The sequence below is a fragment of the Akebia trifoliata genome, chromosome 15 (assembly GCF_017979445.1).
Source record: "Akebia trifoliata isolate Shusen 1 chromosome 15, ASM1797944v1, whole genome shotgun sequence".
Taxonomy (NCBI): Eukaryota; Viridiplantae; Streptophyta; class Magnoliopsida; order Ranunculales; family Lardizabalaceae; genus Akebia; species Akebia trifoliata.
This window is the reverse complement of record NC_141389.1, coordinates 4,377,858-4,397,115: the sequence shown is the minus strand read 5'-3', so window position 1 is coordinate 4,397,115 and position 19,258 is coordinate 4,377,858. Positions and strand designations below refer to the sequence as shown.

Sequence of the window (19,258 nt, the reverse complement as noted above, 5' to 3'; positions counted from 1 at the left end):
TACAGAGACGAGGAAGGTATTCGATTAGGAGCTGCAACGACAAAAACGAGCTGCAACAGTTCGTTGAAAGTTGATAACGAAAGAGGGTTTAGGGTATTTCGATCTTTAAAACTTAAACCGTTTTTGGCGATCGACTTCGCACAGAAGCAAAATAACGAAGTCCCATTTCGACGACTCTTGAAAAGAGCTAATTTTGAGTTTTTTTTATATTCTTATGAGCCGAAACGAACAATACTTATATAGCTTTTTTTGGCTTTTAAAAAGCAATAAAAGCCAGCTTCTAAAATTCAAATGAACAGCCCTTAAATCTCCTTATTTGTAAAGAGTCTTAAAACATGTGGACTCTTTAAGGAATCTTCAAGTATTTGGACTCTTCGTACGTGTGTCATCCATAGATAACATTCCTCAGGAGTTAACGGAATCCTAATTGAGGATATATGTTTTAATTACTCGCATCAAGCTTGATTTGTTAAGGGAGGAGTCCCTTCAACCCCAACTTATCAATAAAAAATTTAAAAAAAAATCTTACTGTGTTAGTAAGGAAAGTATTTTTTGAAGAGAGAGAAAAAAATTATTTTTTATGAATGAAAATTTACTATAATACTATTCATTCCATGGTTTTAAAACTCGTCCGAGATCGAGATGTATCACCTGAGTCAACTCAACATCAGGGTTGAACGAGACTAACTCACAAAATCAATTTTTTGACTGAGATTTAGGACTCATGTTCAATTTTTTGATTTTTTGAACGAGACGTCTCAAACCTATCGGAAAACTCATTCGAGATAACTCGGTATCGAGCCTGGACAAGATGAGACGTGAAACCGAGATTTTAAAACCATGATTCATTCTAACTTTTACTGATTTGGTAAAAAAAATTATTTTCAAAACCAGTAATTTACCATTTTCAGAATTAATTTGAATATTGCACCATTTTGGGAATTAAACATGTTTTTTTGGTAATTTAGCCTTTTGATCACGATCAGTGGTCCATTCTTATTATATCTAAGTTTGGATCATAATATTGCGATCTAATAAAAGCCAGATGGATCTCTTAAGAGTTCAGTCCATCGGATTCTTACTGGATCGGTCCGAAATCAACCGTGATCCAATTCAGATCTGATCCATTGATGACAGCCTTGCGATTTGGCCCACCAAAGAGTAAAGAAGTGAGTTAATATCCCACCCATATGGAGTACAATATCATAACTCTTATTCATGTGGTGAAAGGGAAGCTTCGTGAGTAAACAGTTTCATTTAATAACTTCTAAGGAATCTTTCCATGATTTCAACTGAAACTCACGTTCTAATTCTATAACCAAACACCTCTACCTCTCTCTCTCTCTCTCTCTAAATGTCGCCATTTTCATCTCAATCAAGAGAGATGGATTTGAGTTTTGGATTTCTGGTTAGATCTTCTCTTTTAGTAGTTGTGGGAATATTTGTGGTGGTTTCAATTGTTATTGCAGGAGCAAATGCAAATAATGTAAGTGATTTACAGAACAGAAAACAACAGCAAAATATTTGCAATTTGTTTGATGGGAATTGGGTGTGGGATGACACATACCCACTTTACAGTTCATCCATATGTCCTTTCATTCGTAAGGAATTCGATTGCCAGAAGTACGGTCGACCCGATTCACTCTATCTCAAGTACAGATGGCAGCCCAAGACTTGCAATTTACCAAGGTACCCCTTTCTCCTCCCTCTCTCTCTCATTGTTTAAAAACTCGTTACCAGACCAATATGACTCGGAATTTGTCGAGTTTGAATCGTAGGGGAGACGAGATGACTCGGAAGAGTCAACTGGCTAGTGGTCACAAATGATGGGTAATCATATTGTCCAATGGACTTTTCTTTCTAACCTCATACGACGGTTGAGGTGAGAAGAGATTCTTAGGATTCTTACTAAATTCCTAAAGATCGGTTTTTTGTGTATCCCTAGGAAAACAAAATCCAATCTTTTAACTATGGTCAAAATCTCGTTTGAGGCTCTATAGTTTTACACTATAACTCGTAGTCGTAAACTCATTGAGTCGACTTCAACTCTCAACTTGATTTTAATCGAATTTTAAGTTCGTTAACTCAGAAATCTCAACTGTTAACTCGGAAATTAACATGTCAATTTGAAAGTGACACTATTTCTTGTAACCATGGACAAAGGTCATGAGATACTAATTAGAGAAAATTCCTCGGGATACACTTTTTGTTTTGTTTTGTTTTTGGTGGAAAAGAGCAATCGTGAATCCTGAGATGTACAGATATACGATTCTCAAACTTGTCACAGGAGTCAATTGAGTATGCCACCTAACGAGTCATATTGTAACGACTCTCATTTTAATTATGAAAGAGTGGTGATAATATGACTCTCCCATGTAGCATACTCAATCGACTCCCTGACGAGGGGTGTGCCAAAACCATAAATTTTATGCCTTGGGATACACAACCGTGCATCCTCATAAATATGTGCAATTGTGTATATGGGGATGTGAGGTTGTGTATCCCGAGGCATAAAGTCTATGGTTATGGCACACCCCACATCAAGGAGTCGATTGAGTATGTCTCGTGGGGGAGTCATATTATCACGACTCATTTTAAAGACATGCATAACGATATTACAAGGATTTTAAAGTGATGATCTCAAGAAATCATTGATATTAATTCGAAAAATAACAGTCTCGTTGATTTATAAAAGTAATGATCTCGCTAAAAAGCATGTTTTGAGAATTAAAATAAATAGTATACTGGAATAAGAATTTTTTCATAAAATGACAATTTACCCTATTAATTATCTTTTTGTATTTTTATTTTTTGATGATGGGGGTATCTGAACTTACATCTAACGAGTGGGGCTAGGTTAGTCAAAGCCTGAACCAAGGCATATTGGTCTCTCCCTTGGGCATGTGCAATGCCCATCCATCACACACACACACACACACACACACACACACACACACACACACGATAAGTGAATGTCTCCCTCACGGGCTGCCTCGAGGGTTTATTAATTATCTTATTACATATTAGAAAATTTTCAGTAGTACAATTTGGGAGACCTCACATTCTTAATGGTAGAAGTGTGTGGTAGGCATCTTGACATAAATGTAACATTAAATATTTTTGTAAATTTGAGATGTCTTCAATACACATGGACCATTAGAAATGTGGGGTCATTGGTGGTCTAGTGATGTTTGTCTCCAAAGTTGCACCCAAAATTTTGTTGGCCAACTATAAGGACTATTCACTTCATAAGAGGGTGTGGGGACGAGGCCTATCGCAAAAGGGTGAATCTCTATCTCAAGATGTCAAAAAAGAGTTCTAGAGTTGAAATCTAACAATTGGAACCAAAATACCCCTAAAATTTGAACTTGGAAACTTGATTTCTTTCAATCTCCATTGAGTCAAATTGACAACTCTTGATTGGTTTTGATTCAAATAAAAATATATTGAGTTTATTTATTGAAAAAAAAAAAATTAATATTTTAAAATAAAAGAACTACTATTGACACCCCAACTTTTACTAATTATATCCCAATTAAAAATAAAGAAAATGAGTGAATGATTAAGAATAAGTTAAAGTTGGGGTGTCAAGAGAAGTTCTCTCAAATTATTATTATTTTTTTTTTGAATGAGTTTTATAATGTCAAGATAATAATTTGAGCCAAACCTTTGTAATGTTTGAATAGTGTGTTTTAATCTTTAGTTTGGGTGTGATAAATAATTTAAATTGTTTGGGGTATAATAATTAAAAGTTGGAGTGCCAATAACAACTTTTTAAAATAAAGAAAAATAATTTTTCTAATCTCCACAAAAGCATTTGTTGACTTGATGAGTTTGTTCTACTGAGTTTGGAGAGCAGAATCACTTTGAAACATGATCTTTAAACTTGTCCGAGATCGAGACGTATCGTTTGAGTTAACTCGGTATCAGAGCTGAACGAGACCAACTTACAAAATCATTTTTTGACCGAGTTTTACGTCTCACAGTGTAAATTTTTGAGTTATCTCACGAGACGTCTTAAACGTATCGAAAAACTTGTCCGAGATGACTTGATATCAGAGCTGAACGAGATGAGACGCGATATCGAGTTTAAAAACCATGCTTTGAAATCCAATCGAGTCGAATAAAATAAAATCAGATCGAGTTTTGAGTCAAATCCATGAGTTTTAAAACTATTAATTTATCTATATTTAATGGATTTTGAACAAATGCAGGTTCGACGGTGAAGATTTGTTAAGGAGATTAAAGGGAATGAAGATAATGTTCGTTGGAGATTCTCTAAGTCTCAACAACTGGCAATCACTTGCTTGCCTGCTTCACGCTGCAGTTCCCCAATCTAACATCACCACTGAAACTAAGGACTCCATTTCCACTTTAACGTTCCAGGTTGGTCTAACAATTTTCAGTACACGTGGCGTATAATTAATGGCTGTCACATCAATTTAGTTATCCTTCACCAACAAATAAGTCAAATTAAATATTTTCTGAAAATACCTACTTTTGTCTTTTGAGACGGTTTTATCGATCTGGATTCTGGAGCTGGTGGGATCGGTTTTTGTGGATCCACCCACGTGAATTTCTCTTTCTACATCTCACTGTCTCACGGAGATTTGACGGCCGTTATCTCAATAAGTACAATTGAGATCCCATCTCAGCCGTACGATCTTTGGGCCACATTAAAATTAGGAGTCGTGATCATGATTTTTAAACTCGGTATCGCGTCTCGTCTCGTTCAGCTCCGATATCGAGTCGTCTTGGACGAGTTTTTTGATACGTTTGAGACGTCTAGTGCGATAACTCAAAAAATTGAACTGTGAGACGTAAAACCTGGTTAAAAAATGACTTTGTGAGTTGGTCTCATTCAACTCTGATACTGAGTTAACTCGGGCGATACGTCTCGATCTCGGACGAGTTTAAAAACCATGGTCGTGATAATCTGACGTCCTCATCCCAGAATTGTAGATCAATTGCTTCGGGACACGTAAAAATATTTATGATTCTACATATCCCGAGACAAATGATTAGGGCTCGATTTTGTCATGCAGTTGACGTGTAAAGACATAAAATCATAGAACTTTTTCATCGGGATACACAAGAAAAAGATGTGTAATCAAACCTTGGAGTGGATCGTAACCTCATCAATTTGTGGCATCTAAATACATGATCTGAACTTAGGAAAAAAAATAGTAAATTTGCATTGTTGAATTTTAGTTTTAAATTTAGAGGTTCAATTACCATCCACTTTCAACACCTTCCATCAAGCTCAGAAATGAATTTTTAATTTTAATATTTTTTGAATCCGAAATTTTTCATGAAATCCAGAAAGTTGTGGTCTTGGATTTCCAATTTTATAATTCATGTGGACCCAACGAACCATAGTAAGATTTGAAATTTTACTAAGTTAGTGATTCTAGTCTAATTCATAAAGTAAGGTTGGTTGAGAATCAAATTTGATACATGAGGAGTTTTTGTAATAAAATTGCAACAAATAGGTCTACCCGATAAATCTCTCTATATATGTTTTAAATTTCGTTTAGATGTATCATTTTATACATATACATTTTTATGAGATCTCATGTATCATATTGTATTGCATCGTACACTCAAATAGATCCAGAAGGATATATTATATCCGATTGGTACCAATCCAACTTGACCCACTTAATCCATTGATTCCAATTCTAAATAAGGTAAATTCTCAAATAATTACAAAAAATTTCGATATTTTTGAAGTGTTGCTAATGTAGATAAAGTTATCACATAATCAGGGGCGGAGCCGGAATTTTTCCCATGTGGAGGCAACCAAGAGTAGAAAAAAAATTGTGCGGACAAATAAGAGTGAAAAAATAGTTGTGGGGGCAATTAAAAGAGATTTTTTTTTTTTTTTTTTCTGTGTGAGGGCAATAATGATAGATTTTTTCATCCGTAAGACTTTGAAAATTCTTGCTGGGACAAGTGCCTGCACTGTAAATCCACCCCTGCATGTAATGTCATGGTTTTTAAAATCATCCGAAACGGAGACATATCGTCCGATTTAACTCGGTATCGAAGCTAAACGAGACCAACTCACAAAGTTATTTTTTAACCGAGATTTACAACTCACATTCAATTTTTTGATTTGTCTCACGAGACGTCTTAATATCAGAAAACTTGTCCGAGACAACTCGATATCGGAGATGAACGAGATGAGACGTGATATCAAGTTTAAAAACCATGCATAATGTTGATAATTTGATAACATTTTGTAAACATTAGGTGGTAGTTATATCAACAAATGTAATACTTTCGGTATTTTTGAAAACTTGGGTAATTATTTGGGAATTTACCTTTCTAAATAATAGAACAACAAATTATTGCCGTTAAGTTTGAAAAGTTAAACTTTTTATCTAAAGTGGTTTTAATTTAATTATTTAATTGAAATTCTAAAAATCTAAACAAATTTCTTTTTTGCAGGATTATGGAGTTTCAGTGATTTTATTCTCTTCTTTGTATCTCGTGGATGTTGAAGAAGAAGAGAAGCTTGGCCGAGTTTTAAAACTCGACTCGATCAAGAACGGAGACACGTGGAAGAATATGGACGTTTTGATCTTCAACACGTGGCTTTGGTGGGGCCGTAGAGGAATCAAACAACCGTGGGACTACATTGAAGAAGAAAGCAAGACTTATAAAGACATGGATCGTACGGTTGCCTTTCGTAAAGGGTTGACAACATGGGCCAACTGGGTCGACTCGGATATTGACCCGGTCAAAACTAAGGTCTTCTTCCAAGGGATTTCTCCATCACATTACAAGTGAGTGAGCCTCCTAACTCGGTTGATTATGTTTGAAATGAAGATATCTAGGTGTTGGATTGAAATTATCCAACACCATATCTACATTTTTGCCACGTTGCACACTTTTTTTATCAAACCCATCTTCCCCTAATGTTTGATTGGGGGAATTTACTTGAACCATCTAATTCTTATTTTTCTTAACCATAATTTTAAATCTGGTTGTGTTGACACGGAACTCTTGTCTGATTCAACTTGAGGTGATCAGCTCCGAGACTCGATAGTAGAAAATTCAAATTTGATTCGAATTTGAATTCGAAAAATCGGATATTATTTGATTTCAGATTTCAGATTCGAATTCGGATAGTTTTATATATTCGAATCCTTATCGGATACGGATTCAGATATTAATTAATTTTTTATATAAATAATATAATATATATTATTTTATTTATTATATATAGTAAGTTTTTTTAATAGTGAAAAATCAGTTGGATAAGAAAAAATTATGTTTTTTTTTTTTTTTTGTATACAAATTATTCGAATTCGAATAGAGTTTTAGAATATCTGTGGGATTCAAATTCGAATTTGGATATCAGATAAAAATTTTAGATTCGGATTCGGATACTATTGTTTCCGATCTGATAAGCATCCGTTGACAGCCCTACTTAGAGTAAAGTCATCAACTCAATTGAGTCAACTTGTAAATGCATTGAGTTGTGCTGCTATACTTAATATTTTCATGGATTATTAAAAATAAACATTATTATTTATTTTAAAATACTAAAAACTATTTTAAAATATTTATATATTTAATAAATTTTTATTTGACTCGTCTGAATTATCCGCCAAGTAATCAACTTAGCTTGACTTAATGGACATTCGAGTAGAGTCGATTTTTCGGGATCTTAGAAACCATCCAAATTTTGGATTTGTGACCATGAGCTTGGCCATGATAAAAAATGTTCAAATCTTGAATTTTTGTGTGTAGGCCCAACCAAAATTTAGAATGGGCTTGGCCCAATTTAGATTGGGCCTCAGTTGAGGTAGCAAATGTCGAGTTGGGATTAGGTTTAGGTATTCGACCACCCGATCGACCATGTTTTCATATTTTCTCTCCCTATCTCAATTCACGTTCTTTTTTGGTCTTCTTGATTATCGTTTAGTGGCATGGAGTGGAATGAGCGAGGAGTGATGGATTGCAGTAAGGAGACTGAGCCCTTAAATGGATCGATTTACCCAAGTGGTTTACCTTCGGCGACAATAATAGTGAACGATGTTTTGAGTAGTATATCAAAACCCGTTTATTTGCTTGACGTGACGAATCTTTCACAATTAAGAAAAGATGCACATCCGAGCGTATATAATGGCTTAAAGCGCATGGATTGCACCCATTGGTGCATCCCCGGACTCCCCGATACTTGGAACCAACTCCTTTACACAATTCTTGTAAGTGAACCCAATGTTACAATTTAATGTTGAACCATTGATTACTTTCATTCTCATTATTTGTTTTAATTTTAATTTAATTTTTCAAGATTTAGATTTAGCATTACTTGTCGCAACCCGAATTGCTAATTAGGGTTGAAACCTAACCGCTAAATATAAATAGTATTGATGATTATTATTATTATTTTTTTTTTTTTTGTGCCGTTGGATGAGAATGTTAAATCACGGAACCAAGTCCGACTTGACTTGAAATCCGAGTGATCTAAAAATTGAATTTACCGGGATTGGATTATTGGAGTAGATCTGAATATAAAAAAATTGGTCTAATATAATTCAATGTCCCTTGACCCGATTTGGATCCGGTTTGGATATATTCATCCCTAGATTTGTCAGAATGTGAATGATATATTACTTTGAAAATTATATTTTTAAATTTCTTGAAATATCCTTTATCTACAACATGTATTCTTATGAAATGAAAGGATTATAATGGTAAATAGAATAATATTATATGTTTGCAAGGAACACACCAAGAAAAAAAAAGCTAAGAGTATGTTTGTTACGACTTTTTTCGGTGGCTTTCTAGGCTTTGAGCTAAAAAAAGTCAGAAAAACACGTTTGTTGGTAATGACTTATGCTTCGACAACTTTTGCAGGAAGCCCAAAACTATGTTTTTGAAAAGCCTTGCTAGGGATGCTTTAAGCGAGAGCCACTAATAGAAGCCAACACCAAAAAACTTACGGGGGTAAAATCCTCATTCTTATTAACTCACCTATTAAACAAAAAGAAAAAAAGAAAAAAGAAAAAAGAAAAAAGAAAAAAGAAAAAAGAAACAAATCAATTCAACGTCTCTCTACTATTTTTTCGTCTGCTTTTATAACAAACAAGATTCTCCTGGAAGCAACTTATCTGAGAATGAGCTTCTACTTCTCCTAGACGTAGAATCCTAAAGCAGAAGATGGGATCTATAACAAGCAAAGCGATTTTCATGAATTGGAATTATAAAATATTTTAAAAGGATTTCTCTCCACTTTGGAGAGAAAGAAAACTCATCTTTTTTTTCTCTCATCTTCTCTCCAATTATTTTTTCTTCTTTTCCCACTTAAAAATCCAAACAAGAGAAATGGAGAGAAACTCATTTATTCTCTTCTCTCCATTTTTCTCAATCCAAACACAGCGTAAATGTTTTAAACTAACGGTTAATATTACATTGATCAGATGGTCCAAATGGAGGGTTTCCTTATGCAAATTGTAAAAACTGGGCTGTCAATGGATCGGATCTTGATCAGGTTCGGGTCAATCTGAGACAGATCCGATTGCGTCAGGCACGACTAATTCTCATTGGAATGGGTTCTGATAATTTGGTCTGTTTAATTGTTTGTCCCAAAAAGGATAAAATCCGAATTAATAAATAAAATATATCTATATAACATATACCAAACAAAATTTATAAATATATTTTTTCATGTGTTATTAGATCAGGGCTTGGTTGATCCAAAACTGATCCAATGGACTATCAAATTGGAGCATTATATCGGATCGGGTCCTTATCAGAGCCCAAATACTTGATCCAAACCCAAAGCTATACGATCAAAACGAATTGAATTTTGGGTCTGATTCAATCCATTTACATCTCTAATAAAAAACAGGACTTCATCCATTATTCTTTCTGTAACAAAGAAATAAAATTCAAAGAAGCCTTCCAAGGAATAATTTTTCTGGGATACTATTGTGCTATTGGCTCACCAACATTACTTATAACACATCAATCCTATTGAAATTGAAGGATTGTATATAAGTGAATTTGGTGTGTTATAAGTAAAAGTTGGTGTGTCAATAGAAGTTCTCCCCCTCTCCAACTGATCGGTCCAGGTATCAGAGAGCTAGGTTCACATAGGGCATGGGTTTAATTCTTTCCACCCATGGTTTTAAAACTTGTTCAATTCATCTCAGTATCGTCCACCAACGAGACGGATTGACAAGTTGTCTCAATTCTGACGTGTCTTAAAATTCTGTCAATTGTGTCATTCTTGAATGAGATGACTCGAATAAATTGGAAAATTCGTCCGAGACGACTTGGTCTCTCATTCACGGAGTAGACGAGACGTCAAAACAAGTTTTAAAACCATGTTTCCACCCTTATGGGGGAGTGCACTTATTCTCATGGGGAGAAATCCAAATTATTGTCCAATACAATGTGTCTTCAATCTGCTTTTTAGCTAAGTCAAGCAGTCTCTCACTCTCTTTATCTCATATCATGCTCATCGGCCCAAACACAAGTAGAGAACAGTCTTGGAAGTTTCAAAGAAAATAAAAGAGACCAAAACAAATAAATGAAAGAACACATAATGAAGAACAAAAGATCTTCAATCCTTTATCAAGAACACTATTCCTTTGCTAACAAACAAAACTTCAAAAACTTTATACAACGAAAGAAACACACAAAAAAAAAAAAACAAAAACAAAAAAATCTATCAAAACCCTGCGAGATTGATTCAATCAATCATACCTCCTACACCTCCAAGATGAAACCGAAAAGAGGGCCCGATCATGCCAACACATCACTACACATCCATTCTCCTCCTTAATCCTATACCCATCACAACCATAGCTTTGAAGCAATCTCCTTGCTTGCAACAACCCATAGTAACTCAACGGCACCCGCCCGAACCCAAAAAACTCTAGCCTCTGAACCCACTTTTCGAGCTTCTCGTGTCTCTCTTTCCTTTGAATTCCTTCACATGCTACGATATTCTTAATCTCTTCCCCCCAAAGCATCTTTTCAATCTTAATTCGCTCCATTGATGCTCTTGACACCGTAGATTCTAAGCAATCGAATAATGATCCATAGAAGTACAACGCTTCCAAGAGCCTCTCCATCAGGGTTGACCCATTATGATTCGATTCTTGCTCCGTAACCACCATAATCTTCGGTGATAAGCCCCACAAACCCATAAGAAAGCTTTCCATCCTTGCCGATGTGCGTAATAATGGGGACGATGACGATGAATCGGGACTCGGAATATACCCATTGATCAAATCTTTCTCGAGCAATTCACCTAACGTGCTTTGATTCCTCTGCATGACTCTATGAAGGTGAAACGAATTCAAATTCTTCGGTGCGGGTGAGGTTCTCTTTTGATTATTTTCATCATCGGAAGCCAAGAGTGAATGTAGTTGAAGAACCGAGCTTATAGCCACGGCTTCTCCGGTCTTCACAGGTAGACTTCCAATATCGAGAGTCTCTAATTTGCTAACTATTTGATTGAATTGAAATGGGATATCCAATTTCTCAGCTTCTTCGGTCAATCTAAAAGCTGTTTGTTCCAAAACCTCCTTTTGTTCATGAATGCCCGTAATTCTCAAATGTGGTGGACCTTCGGGTCGTGCACTCAAGGCTTGAAGGAGAGCGATCCATTGTGCGGGTTCGGAGGAATTGAGATCAATAATGTGAACCATCTTCTCCCCTTCCATGGCTTCTATGATTGCTTGGTTTGTGATCACGAACGCTAGTTTTAAAAAGGGGCATAGCTCGAAAAACAATCTACGAACTAAGACTCCTTCAGTGACGGACGATATCTTTGTGGAATTGAGGGCTTTGTGGAGACCGGGCCAGGCTTTGAGAATTCGATCGGCGAGCGCTTCGGTGACGTAGGCAGCAATGCGTTGCATGGTATCGCCGTCGGGGGTGGCAAGTTGGGAGATTTGGTCAAGGCTAATGTTGACATTCTCGAGGCTACCCGTGGCGACATGGTTGGCACAAGAGATGAGTAGTTGTATTAGATGTAATCCACGTTCCTCGGATCTCATTTCTCGAATCCATGGTGATCCTAAACTAGGCGAAAGTGACATTAAGGAGAAGAATTGAAGAGGTGATGAAGATACGGATGATGATCCTTCATCTTGAACCATTCCTTCCAATAACAAGGAAGCTGAAAATTGCCAAAAAAAATTGGAAAAGAAGAAGAAGCTTAGGTTCAGCTCAAATTCATAGAAAAATAAAAAAAAATGCAGCTAAAATTTATCCCTATTTTTGTGTGGTATTCTAACGCTTGAGAAACAAATTTGAACAAGAAACAGTATAGAAAAATGGGTAATTCTTTGATTTTATTTATTTATGTTAAAATTAACAATAAATAAGGTGAATTCAGATGCTTGGATTTTGTCAAAATGGAGATTTAATCTAATGTTAAATGGGTTTCCAATTTTTTAATCATTTCAGATAATATTTGTAGGAAATTCGTGTTCATATAAGAAGAACAGTTTCAACTAATTGACAATGATTTTGAATGAAATTAAAGAAAATTGTATCTCAAATAAAATAAAAATGAGACTAAAATGGGTATCATATGGTTTTGACAATTCAGAAGAAATTCACATACAATAAAAAATAAAAAATAAAAAAATAAAAGATACAAGAGACAGAGCAGTACCAGAAACAGAGGTTTTGATTGGAGTGAGAAGAAGTGATCACCTACAGATCAAGAACTTCAAAACCCAATCTGGGTTTTCAAATTCATCAAAAGCCCAGGAAAAGCCCTCTGTTAATTTCTCTGTTTGCTTCTTAATTATGTCTCTCTGGCTCAATGAAAAGGTATTTCAAAGCCATTTAGGGGGTTCAATATAACTAACTGTTTTGAAGGATTCTTTCGTACCTACGTTGGAGACAACGAGGGGAAGGGAAGGAGTTGTCGTTATTGATTTGTTGTCGTTAGAGGAATATGGAATTTGTGTGAGAGAAGCTCCCACACACACTTCTCTCTGGACTGCAATTTTAGTAGGTTGGACGGGTTATGATCCGACCCAACCCCAAGTATCAAAGTACCCAACCCAACCTGATGTCCTCATTGATCAACCCAAACCCAATTCACCAATTAGGTTGATTTTCGATATCTTTGTCAACAGATGGCTAATTGTGCCACTTGGTGCATAGAGGAAATAGGGAGTTGGGTTGCGATACAACTTCGGGAAGTATCATAGCTACTCTCTTTATCTGTTTGTGTATTTTTGTCTTCAACTTAGGTGGACATGGAATATTAAGAGTTATAGTTCCTTGACAGAACACCCATCCAAACATGCCCTAACAAAACAAAACAAACACTTGCATTTCTTGTTTTTTGTGGGTGAGTGTGAGGATTGCAAGGAGGCTCCCCCCATAACTCCAAAACCCTAATTTGTTTGTTTTTTTATGAGAGGGCATATAGTCCAATAGTTCCATCCATTTGGTATTACTCTTAACATTAGGACAAAGAGACAAGAAAGTCTGAGAAAAAACCAAATGTAGGAATACTTTTGACTCTACCTATGGAACTTGGTGGGAATCCCTAGAAAACCTTTATTTCAAATTTAATTTAATTTTTTTTTTACTAAGAGTCTTGTTTGGTTTTGCTATTGACTTCTGCTTCCAAGAATCGTAGAACTAAAAACGATGGAAGTGTGGATACAAAATTATTGTTTGATGAGATATTTTTTGAAAATTAGTTTCTTTGGATATATTTTGAATTGTATTAGATATTTTCATGGTCATTTATTTAATATCTTAAAAGCATTGTTGTAGGGGTATTTTAGTCATTATAAAATATGATTATCTGATTCTTGCAAATATTGAAATGGGGAAAATGGTTAATCTACTTCTCATTTATAATCGTTTTCGGTTTCCTATAAAATTTGGGAATTCTTAGTAAAAGTCATTTTGATTCTGAAGAAATCCCTTGAATATCATTCGAAAAAATCGGATGCTCGTATCTTGCATGGTTGACATATTTTCTTTTGAGAAATTGGTTATGAAGTAGGGATTTGGTCAATCTTGAGAGAGAAAAGTTAGTGAATTTTGATGTTTGGTAGTTGGTGGCAAAGAGAATAAGAGGTTGGCTATTTGTATGGAAGACTGAAGTTTTAACTTTTGGGTTGTTAGGATGTAGTGTTGAGTATTACTTAGTTGTGGATGTTTACAAGGGCAAATAAGTTGTAGTTTTGTGGGAATTTTAGATAAGTAGGAGTGAACAACTCCTCTAAAACTTCAGCTAAATTTAGGAGATTAAAAAACCTTGTTGTTTTGTGTAGAAAGAACAAAATTAAATCAATGGAAGCCAAGTTGATCTATAGAAATATATAGTGAAGAAATGGGTATTGGACAAGATATCAAAATCATGATTGGGACAACAAACACTAATAATTAGATGGTTTGCCGTATTAGAATTCAACTAATTCTTGGTCAAGAAATTGGAATTGTTGAAAATGAGACAAGTTTAGAGTTTAGCCTCTAGTGCTTGTGTAGAGAGAGAGATGGTTTGTTCTCTTTCTACAAGTATTGTTAGGGGTAGGGTTGTCAATGGATCGGGTACCGATAGGATTAGGGTTGATCTGGGACCAATTCGATCGAACCTGGAACCAATGCGATAATAATTGGATCGGGTTGATTGTGATAACTATCAGATTGGGTCCAAATTAGATCATATCCGATTTAACATACAAAACAAAGATAACATCATATGTTTAAATAAAATATAATATAATTTACATATTTTCTCATATTTTATGGGTTGGGGACCTTTCAGATCAAGATATGGTTAATCCAAGACTTATTCGATGGGTTACCCATTTGGATTCTTATCGGAATTGAAATCCTCAATCAAGATCGAAAATCCTAAATTTTTTTACTCTACTTCATGTGGCACCCTATGATGTGTTTGGGTCACACATGGATATGCGATCCATATAGATAGGTGATTCTTCAATTCATATAAAAGGGTTCTGATTGGATCATTTGACTTTTCCTCGTTCCATCTTGATAGCGCCCAAAATCTGCAAAATAGGTGATCCTTCGGTTCATGTAAAGTACGACCTCGAGATTTGTTATGATTCTCAAGGATTTTTTTGTGCATCTCGAGGTCTTCTGATGGTGGATGAGTTTTAGTAAGGCCTTTTTCCTCACTATCATAGTAAGGGTAGTTGGACTCTTTTTTTTAAAAGTTTTTTTTTTTTTTTGTCATCTTGACAATTACAATGAGAGAAGGTAGAGTATAGGGGTTGTAGGATACCAAAATTTGAAAGACCATAAATGCCCCCAACATCTGCATTTTACCTTAGTTTTGATAAATATTTGACATGCTCCTATATTTTCAAACTGTTGACATGTCTTTGACCATGGTCTTCTATTATGGATTAAAGAAAAATGACCTAAAAAACTTAATTTTTTCTCCCAAAATCAGTCTTCAACAATCCAGTAAGAAGATGATGATGATAATAATAATGGTGATGATGAGGGCATTATGGTCACTTTATTAGGGTGACAACAATGATGATGGTGGTGGTGATGGTGATGATGATGATGATAATGTCGATGGAGGTATTGAAATCATTTTGATGGTATCGAGATCCCTTTTCATTAGTTTATAAAAAAGACCAAGGTCAAGGCATGTCAACAGTTTCAAAATATAATGAGGTATCTCAAATATTTACAAAACTTGGTTGAGTTAGTCAAGATTTTATATTTTTATTAAATAAAATTTTATTTTTATTTTTTATTATTTAAATAATTCTATCAAGTAAAATAATATGATCTCGTGACTAAGCAATTCTAATCTATTATTACATATATACATATTAATAAAATAATTTTCAGCCGTGTTAAGTTTACTTCATCTCAAATGAGATATGACTTGTTCGAGACAACTCAATTTCGTCTATGGAGAAGATGAGATGTCAAACCGGGATTTGAAACCATGTTTCATAACATTTCAAAGAATTGGATAAGCTCCTTGGATTCAATTAGGGATAGTGACAAGGCATTCCCATGAGCTTTAAGGATCCATTTTTTCATTTATGTTATTCTCATTCGAAACGTCGAATTAAAATTGAAAACCAAAAAAAAATTCTTCATTGGTTGAATTTATGGGAAGGTCTCTCAATGGGTGGGTTTCGGTTGGGCTTGGTTGAGCCCTAAAGAGCCGGGTTGTACCTTAGACTAATCCTATTACTCTGTCGGTCCTAACTCGACTAAACCTTAACTTGATATTAATGGGTTTGGGTCGAATAAAAATAACTAAGCTCATGCACACAATTATACTTGAGTCATTTCAATTAGGGCTGCAACTTGGGCAGATTGGAGGGTAGACCCATGCTCAGTTCATGTGGTAGAGCCTTCAACCTGAGCATTGAGTTTGAACTCATTAACCCAAGTTCAATCTGAGCTTTAGCTTCTAAAATCTGATTGAGCTCAAAAATATATAATTAATATAAAAATAGAGTAATGATAATCTGACACCCGCACGTGGTATACTCAAAATACTCTGCTGATGTGGGATGTGTTAGAATCGTAGATTTTCTTTCATCGGGATACACAACTGCACAGATTTATTAGGATGTGCAGGTGTGTATCTGAAGCATAAAGTCTATGGTTCTAGCACATGTCACGTGGGGGAGTCAAATTATCACGATTCATATGGCATGTACTAGAACCATAGATTTCTTGTTTCGGGATACACATCTACACATCCCCATAAATATTTGAAGTTGTGGATCCCGTGGCAAAAAGATCTATGATTCTAGCACATGCCACATCAGGAGAGTATTTTGAGTATGTCACATGGGGGAATCAGAAAATTATTATTCTAAAAATATTTATGTATTATGATATAACCTCGGTTTCCGTTGAGCTGGGTTTGCCCAAACGCGCCCAACAATCAGGTTGAGTTTGGGTTAGCCTGCCCAAGTTGTAGCTCTAATTTCAACTTCTTTTTAAGTTGTCACATTTAAGATATGTAGATTGTTGTATCAAGTGAACTACTTTAACACACTTAGGAACTTGATTCCACTAACGATCCAAAGGCAGCAGTCACGACTCGCGAATAATACACAATTGAATACCTTGCAGTTCCACGATCATAATTATATCTTCCTTGAGACCAACGTCGCCAGTTTATGGGTTGTTTTGCAAGGAAAGTGTTCCCCACAAACACTAGTAGAAATGTTTTTGAAAGGTCCAGTCTAACTTGCTAATTAAGTTGGTTAAAGCATGTAAATGTCAATACCATGACTTGGGTGCAAACCTGCCTTCACCTACAAATTACAAACAACTAACCTCGCTTGCTAGCAAAAATAATTAAATTGTAGAAAAACAAGAGAGAAATTAAGAGAATCAAAACAATTACATTAAAGATGTGCAGTCATAAGGGCTAAAAAAAATACTATATGACAACACCAAAATACCATGGCACATGATATTTTATGATTCAATTAACAAGAAAAAAAGGATAATGCTGAAGTAACCTTAAAATGTACATTGTTGGGGGACATTTCTGACATGAATGTGTGTCTGAATCATATATGTTTTCAAATCTCGATGAAAAGCATATATGATTCTAACACATCCATGTCAGAAATATCTCCCACAATGTAAATTTCAATGTTACTCTAGCACTACTCGAATAAACAAAACATAAGAGTAGACTTGGCCATGGCACTACTAACCCCTAACTGGCTAATTATTTTTTTTTTTAATCCAGTCTTACCTTTTTAGGATAGATATCAAGGTCCTAACCCTTGTTTTTCAGTTAGGTTGGGCCGAGTTAGCAAGTCAACGTGTCCAATTGATACCTCCAAGCTATAGGAATTGCTACTTCCATACCTTCCTCTTCCCCGATGTTATTGAGAACATAATTAGTGGGTAATGATCCATCGGGCGCATCATAGCAAAGGATACAAATTGAATTGGACCTAGAAATGATTTGATAAGAATCAGATCTCAATTGGATTGGGCTGGAATTTGGACCTAATCTAATTAGATTCATACACAAATATAGACAACCTTCATATATTTAAGGGAAAATTACTTAAAGGACTCTAGCAGAGGGACTTCTTTTTTAATAGTCCATAAGTTTTGGGTGATTTCTTAATAGTCCATTGACTAAATTTTTCTCTTTTGAAACAGTCCCTGGACATCATCTCCTACATTTCTCACGATTGAATGCCCTAACCCTTCAAATTCATCATTTTCATCCAAAAAATTTGATTTTTGGCATCTCAATCGAGTTTTGGAGACTCAATTCTATTGGAAATAATTTAAGAAGGAAAAAAAGAAATCATTTTTAAGGGTTTTTTCAAATATTTTGAAGATGTATGTAAAAAAATTAAAGGGTTTTCCCTTTTTTTTGTTCTTAGTTTTTGGGTGAAAAATCAATTAAGAATGGTACTTTTGAGTTGAAATCATCTTAACAAGTCGTTATCTCAAGTTTTTAGTAGATTTTTCCATATGTTTTAGTCGAAAAAATTTTAAAATTTGAAAGTGGATGGATTTTACTAACGTCGAGTTCGACAGTAAAAATTGTGAACTCGACAGTAACGAGAGACCATTAAGAAAGAAAAAGTTTACCAAATATCTTATCAAGCTACAACACAAAACTTAAGAACTATTAGAAAGAAACCCTTCTGTGAGGGTCCTTTAAGTAATTTTTCCTCTATTTAAACAAAGTATATAATATAATTACATACCTTATCACTTTTTGTCGGATCGGAATCCTGGATTAGGATATGGTTGATCCAGAGCCAATCTGGTCGAAATATTATCAAGTTGGATCCTTATTGGTATCCAAATCCTTGATCCAGATCCTTTGGATCGGAATTTGGGTATGATATACAACCCATTGACACCTCCAACATCCACAATATCACCATATATATATATATATTGCAAAGATTACATGAAATAATATCCACATTTGTTGGAGAAAGATTAAAATAATAACTATATCTGTTGTAACAAAGTTTAATGAGTAAAGATTATATTGATTGTAAAGATACAAACCAACCTGTAAGATTCTATTCAATTTTATCTATAAATTAATGTCTCCACCAAATCTGAGGTGTTATGAGAAAGACATTTACTCATCCATTCTCCTTAGGATCTTTCTAGTCTCAACCCATGGTTGATGTCCTCTATCAACCAATTCACGTAAAAAAGGGATATTTATGAAAAAATGATCAACTTTTGTCGAATTTACAATTCCAATTCACTATTCATTTTAATTACCAAAGGAATC

The 19,258-nt window shown here is 34.9% G+C and overlaps 1 protein-coding gene and 1 pseudogene across 2 annotated transcripts; one reads left to right on the top strand and one right to left on the bottom strand.

The window, feature by feature from the left end:
* The first annotated feature begins 1,305 nt into the window (after positions 1-1,305).
* On the top strand, positions 1,306-8,389 carry LOC147384021 (protein trichome birefringence-like 40). The gene is made up of 4 exons (XM_086425723.1): positions 1,306-1,689; positions 4,215-4,386; positions 6,454-6,791; positions 7,937-8,389. The coding sequence occupies exons 1-4, from the start codon at positions 1,355-1,357 to the stop codon at positions 8,244-8,246; spliced, it is 1,155 nt and encodes a 384-aa protein (XP_086281849.1). The 5' UTR covers positions 1,306-1,354; the 3' UTR covers positions 8,247-8,389.
* Positions 8,390-10,553: 2,164 nt separating this feature from the next.
* LOC147384020 (scarecrow-like protein 3 pseudogene) lies at positions 10,554-12,965 on the bottom strand (annotated as a pseudogene). The gene is made up of 2 exons (XR_015173045.1): positions 12,653-12,965; positions 10,554-12,151 (listed from the first exon to the last, which is right to left on the bottom strand). The product of XR_015173045.1 is annotated as a scarecrow-like protein 3 pseudogene (transcript).
* Between the last annotated feature and the right edge of the window lie 6,293 nt (positions 12,966-19,258).

Coding starts and splice junctions, on each gene's coding strand:
- LOC147384021 (XM_086425723.1), top strand. CDS start 1,355: ATGTCGCCATTTTCATCTCAATCAAGAGAGATGGATTTGAGTTTTGGA. Junction 1,690..4,214: donor AAGACTTGCAATTTACCAAG/GTACCCCTTTCT, acceptor GAACAAATGCAG/GTTCGACGGTGAAGATTTGT. Junction 4,387..6,453: donor TTTCCACTTTAACGTTCCAG/GTTGGTCTAACA, acceptor TCTTTTTTGCAG/GATTATGGAGTTTCAGTGAT.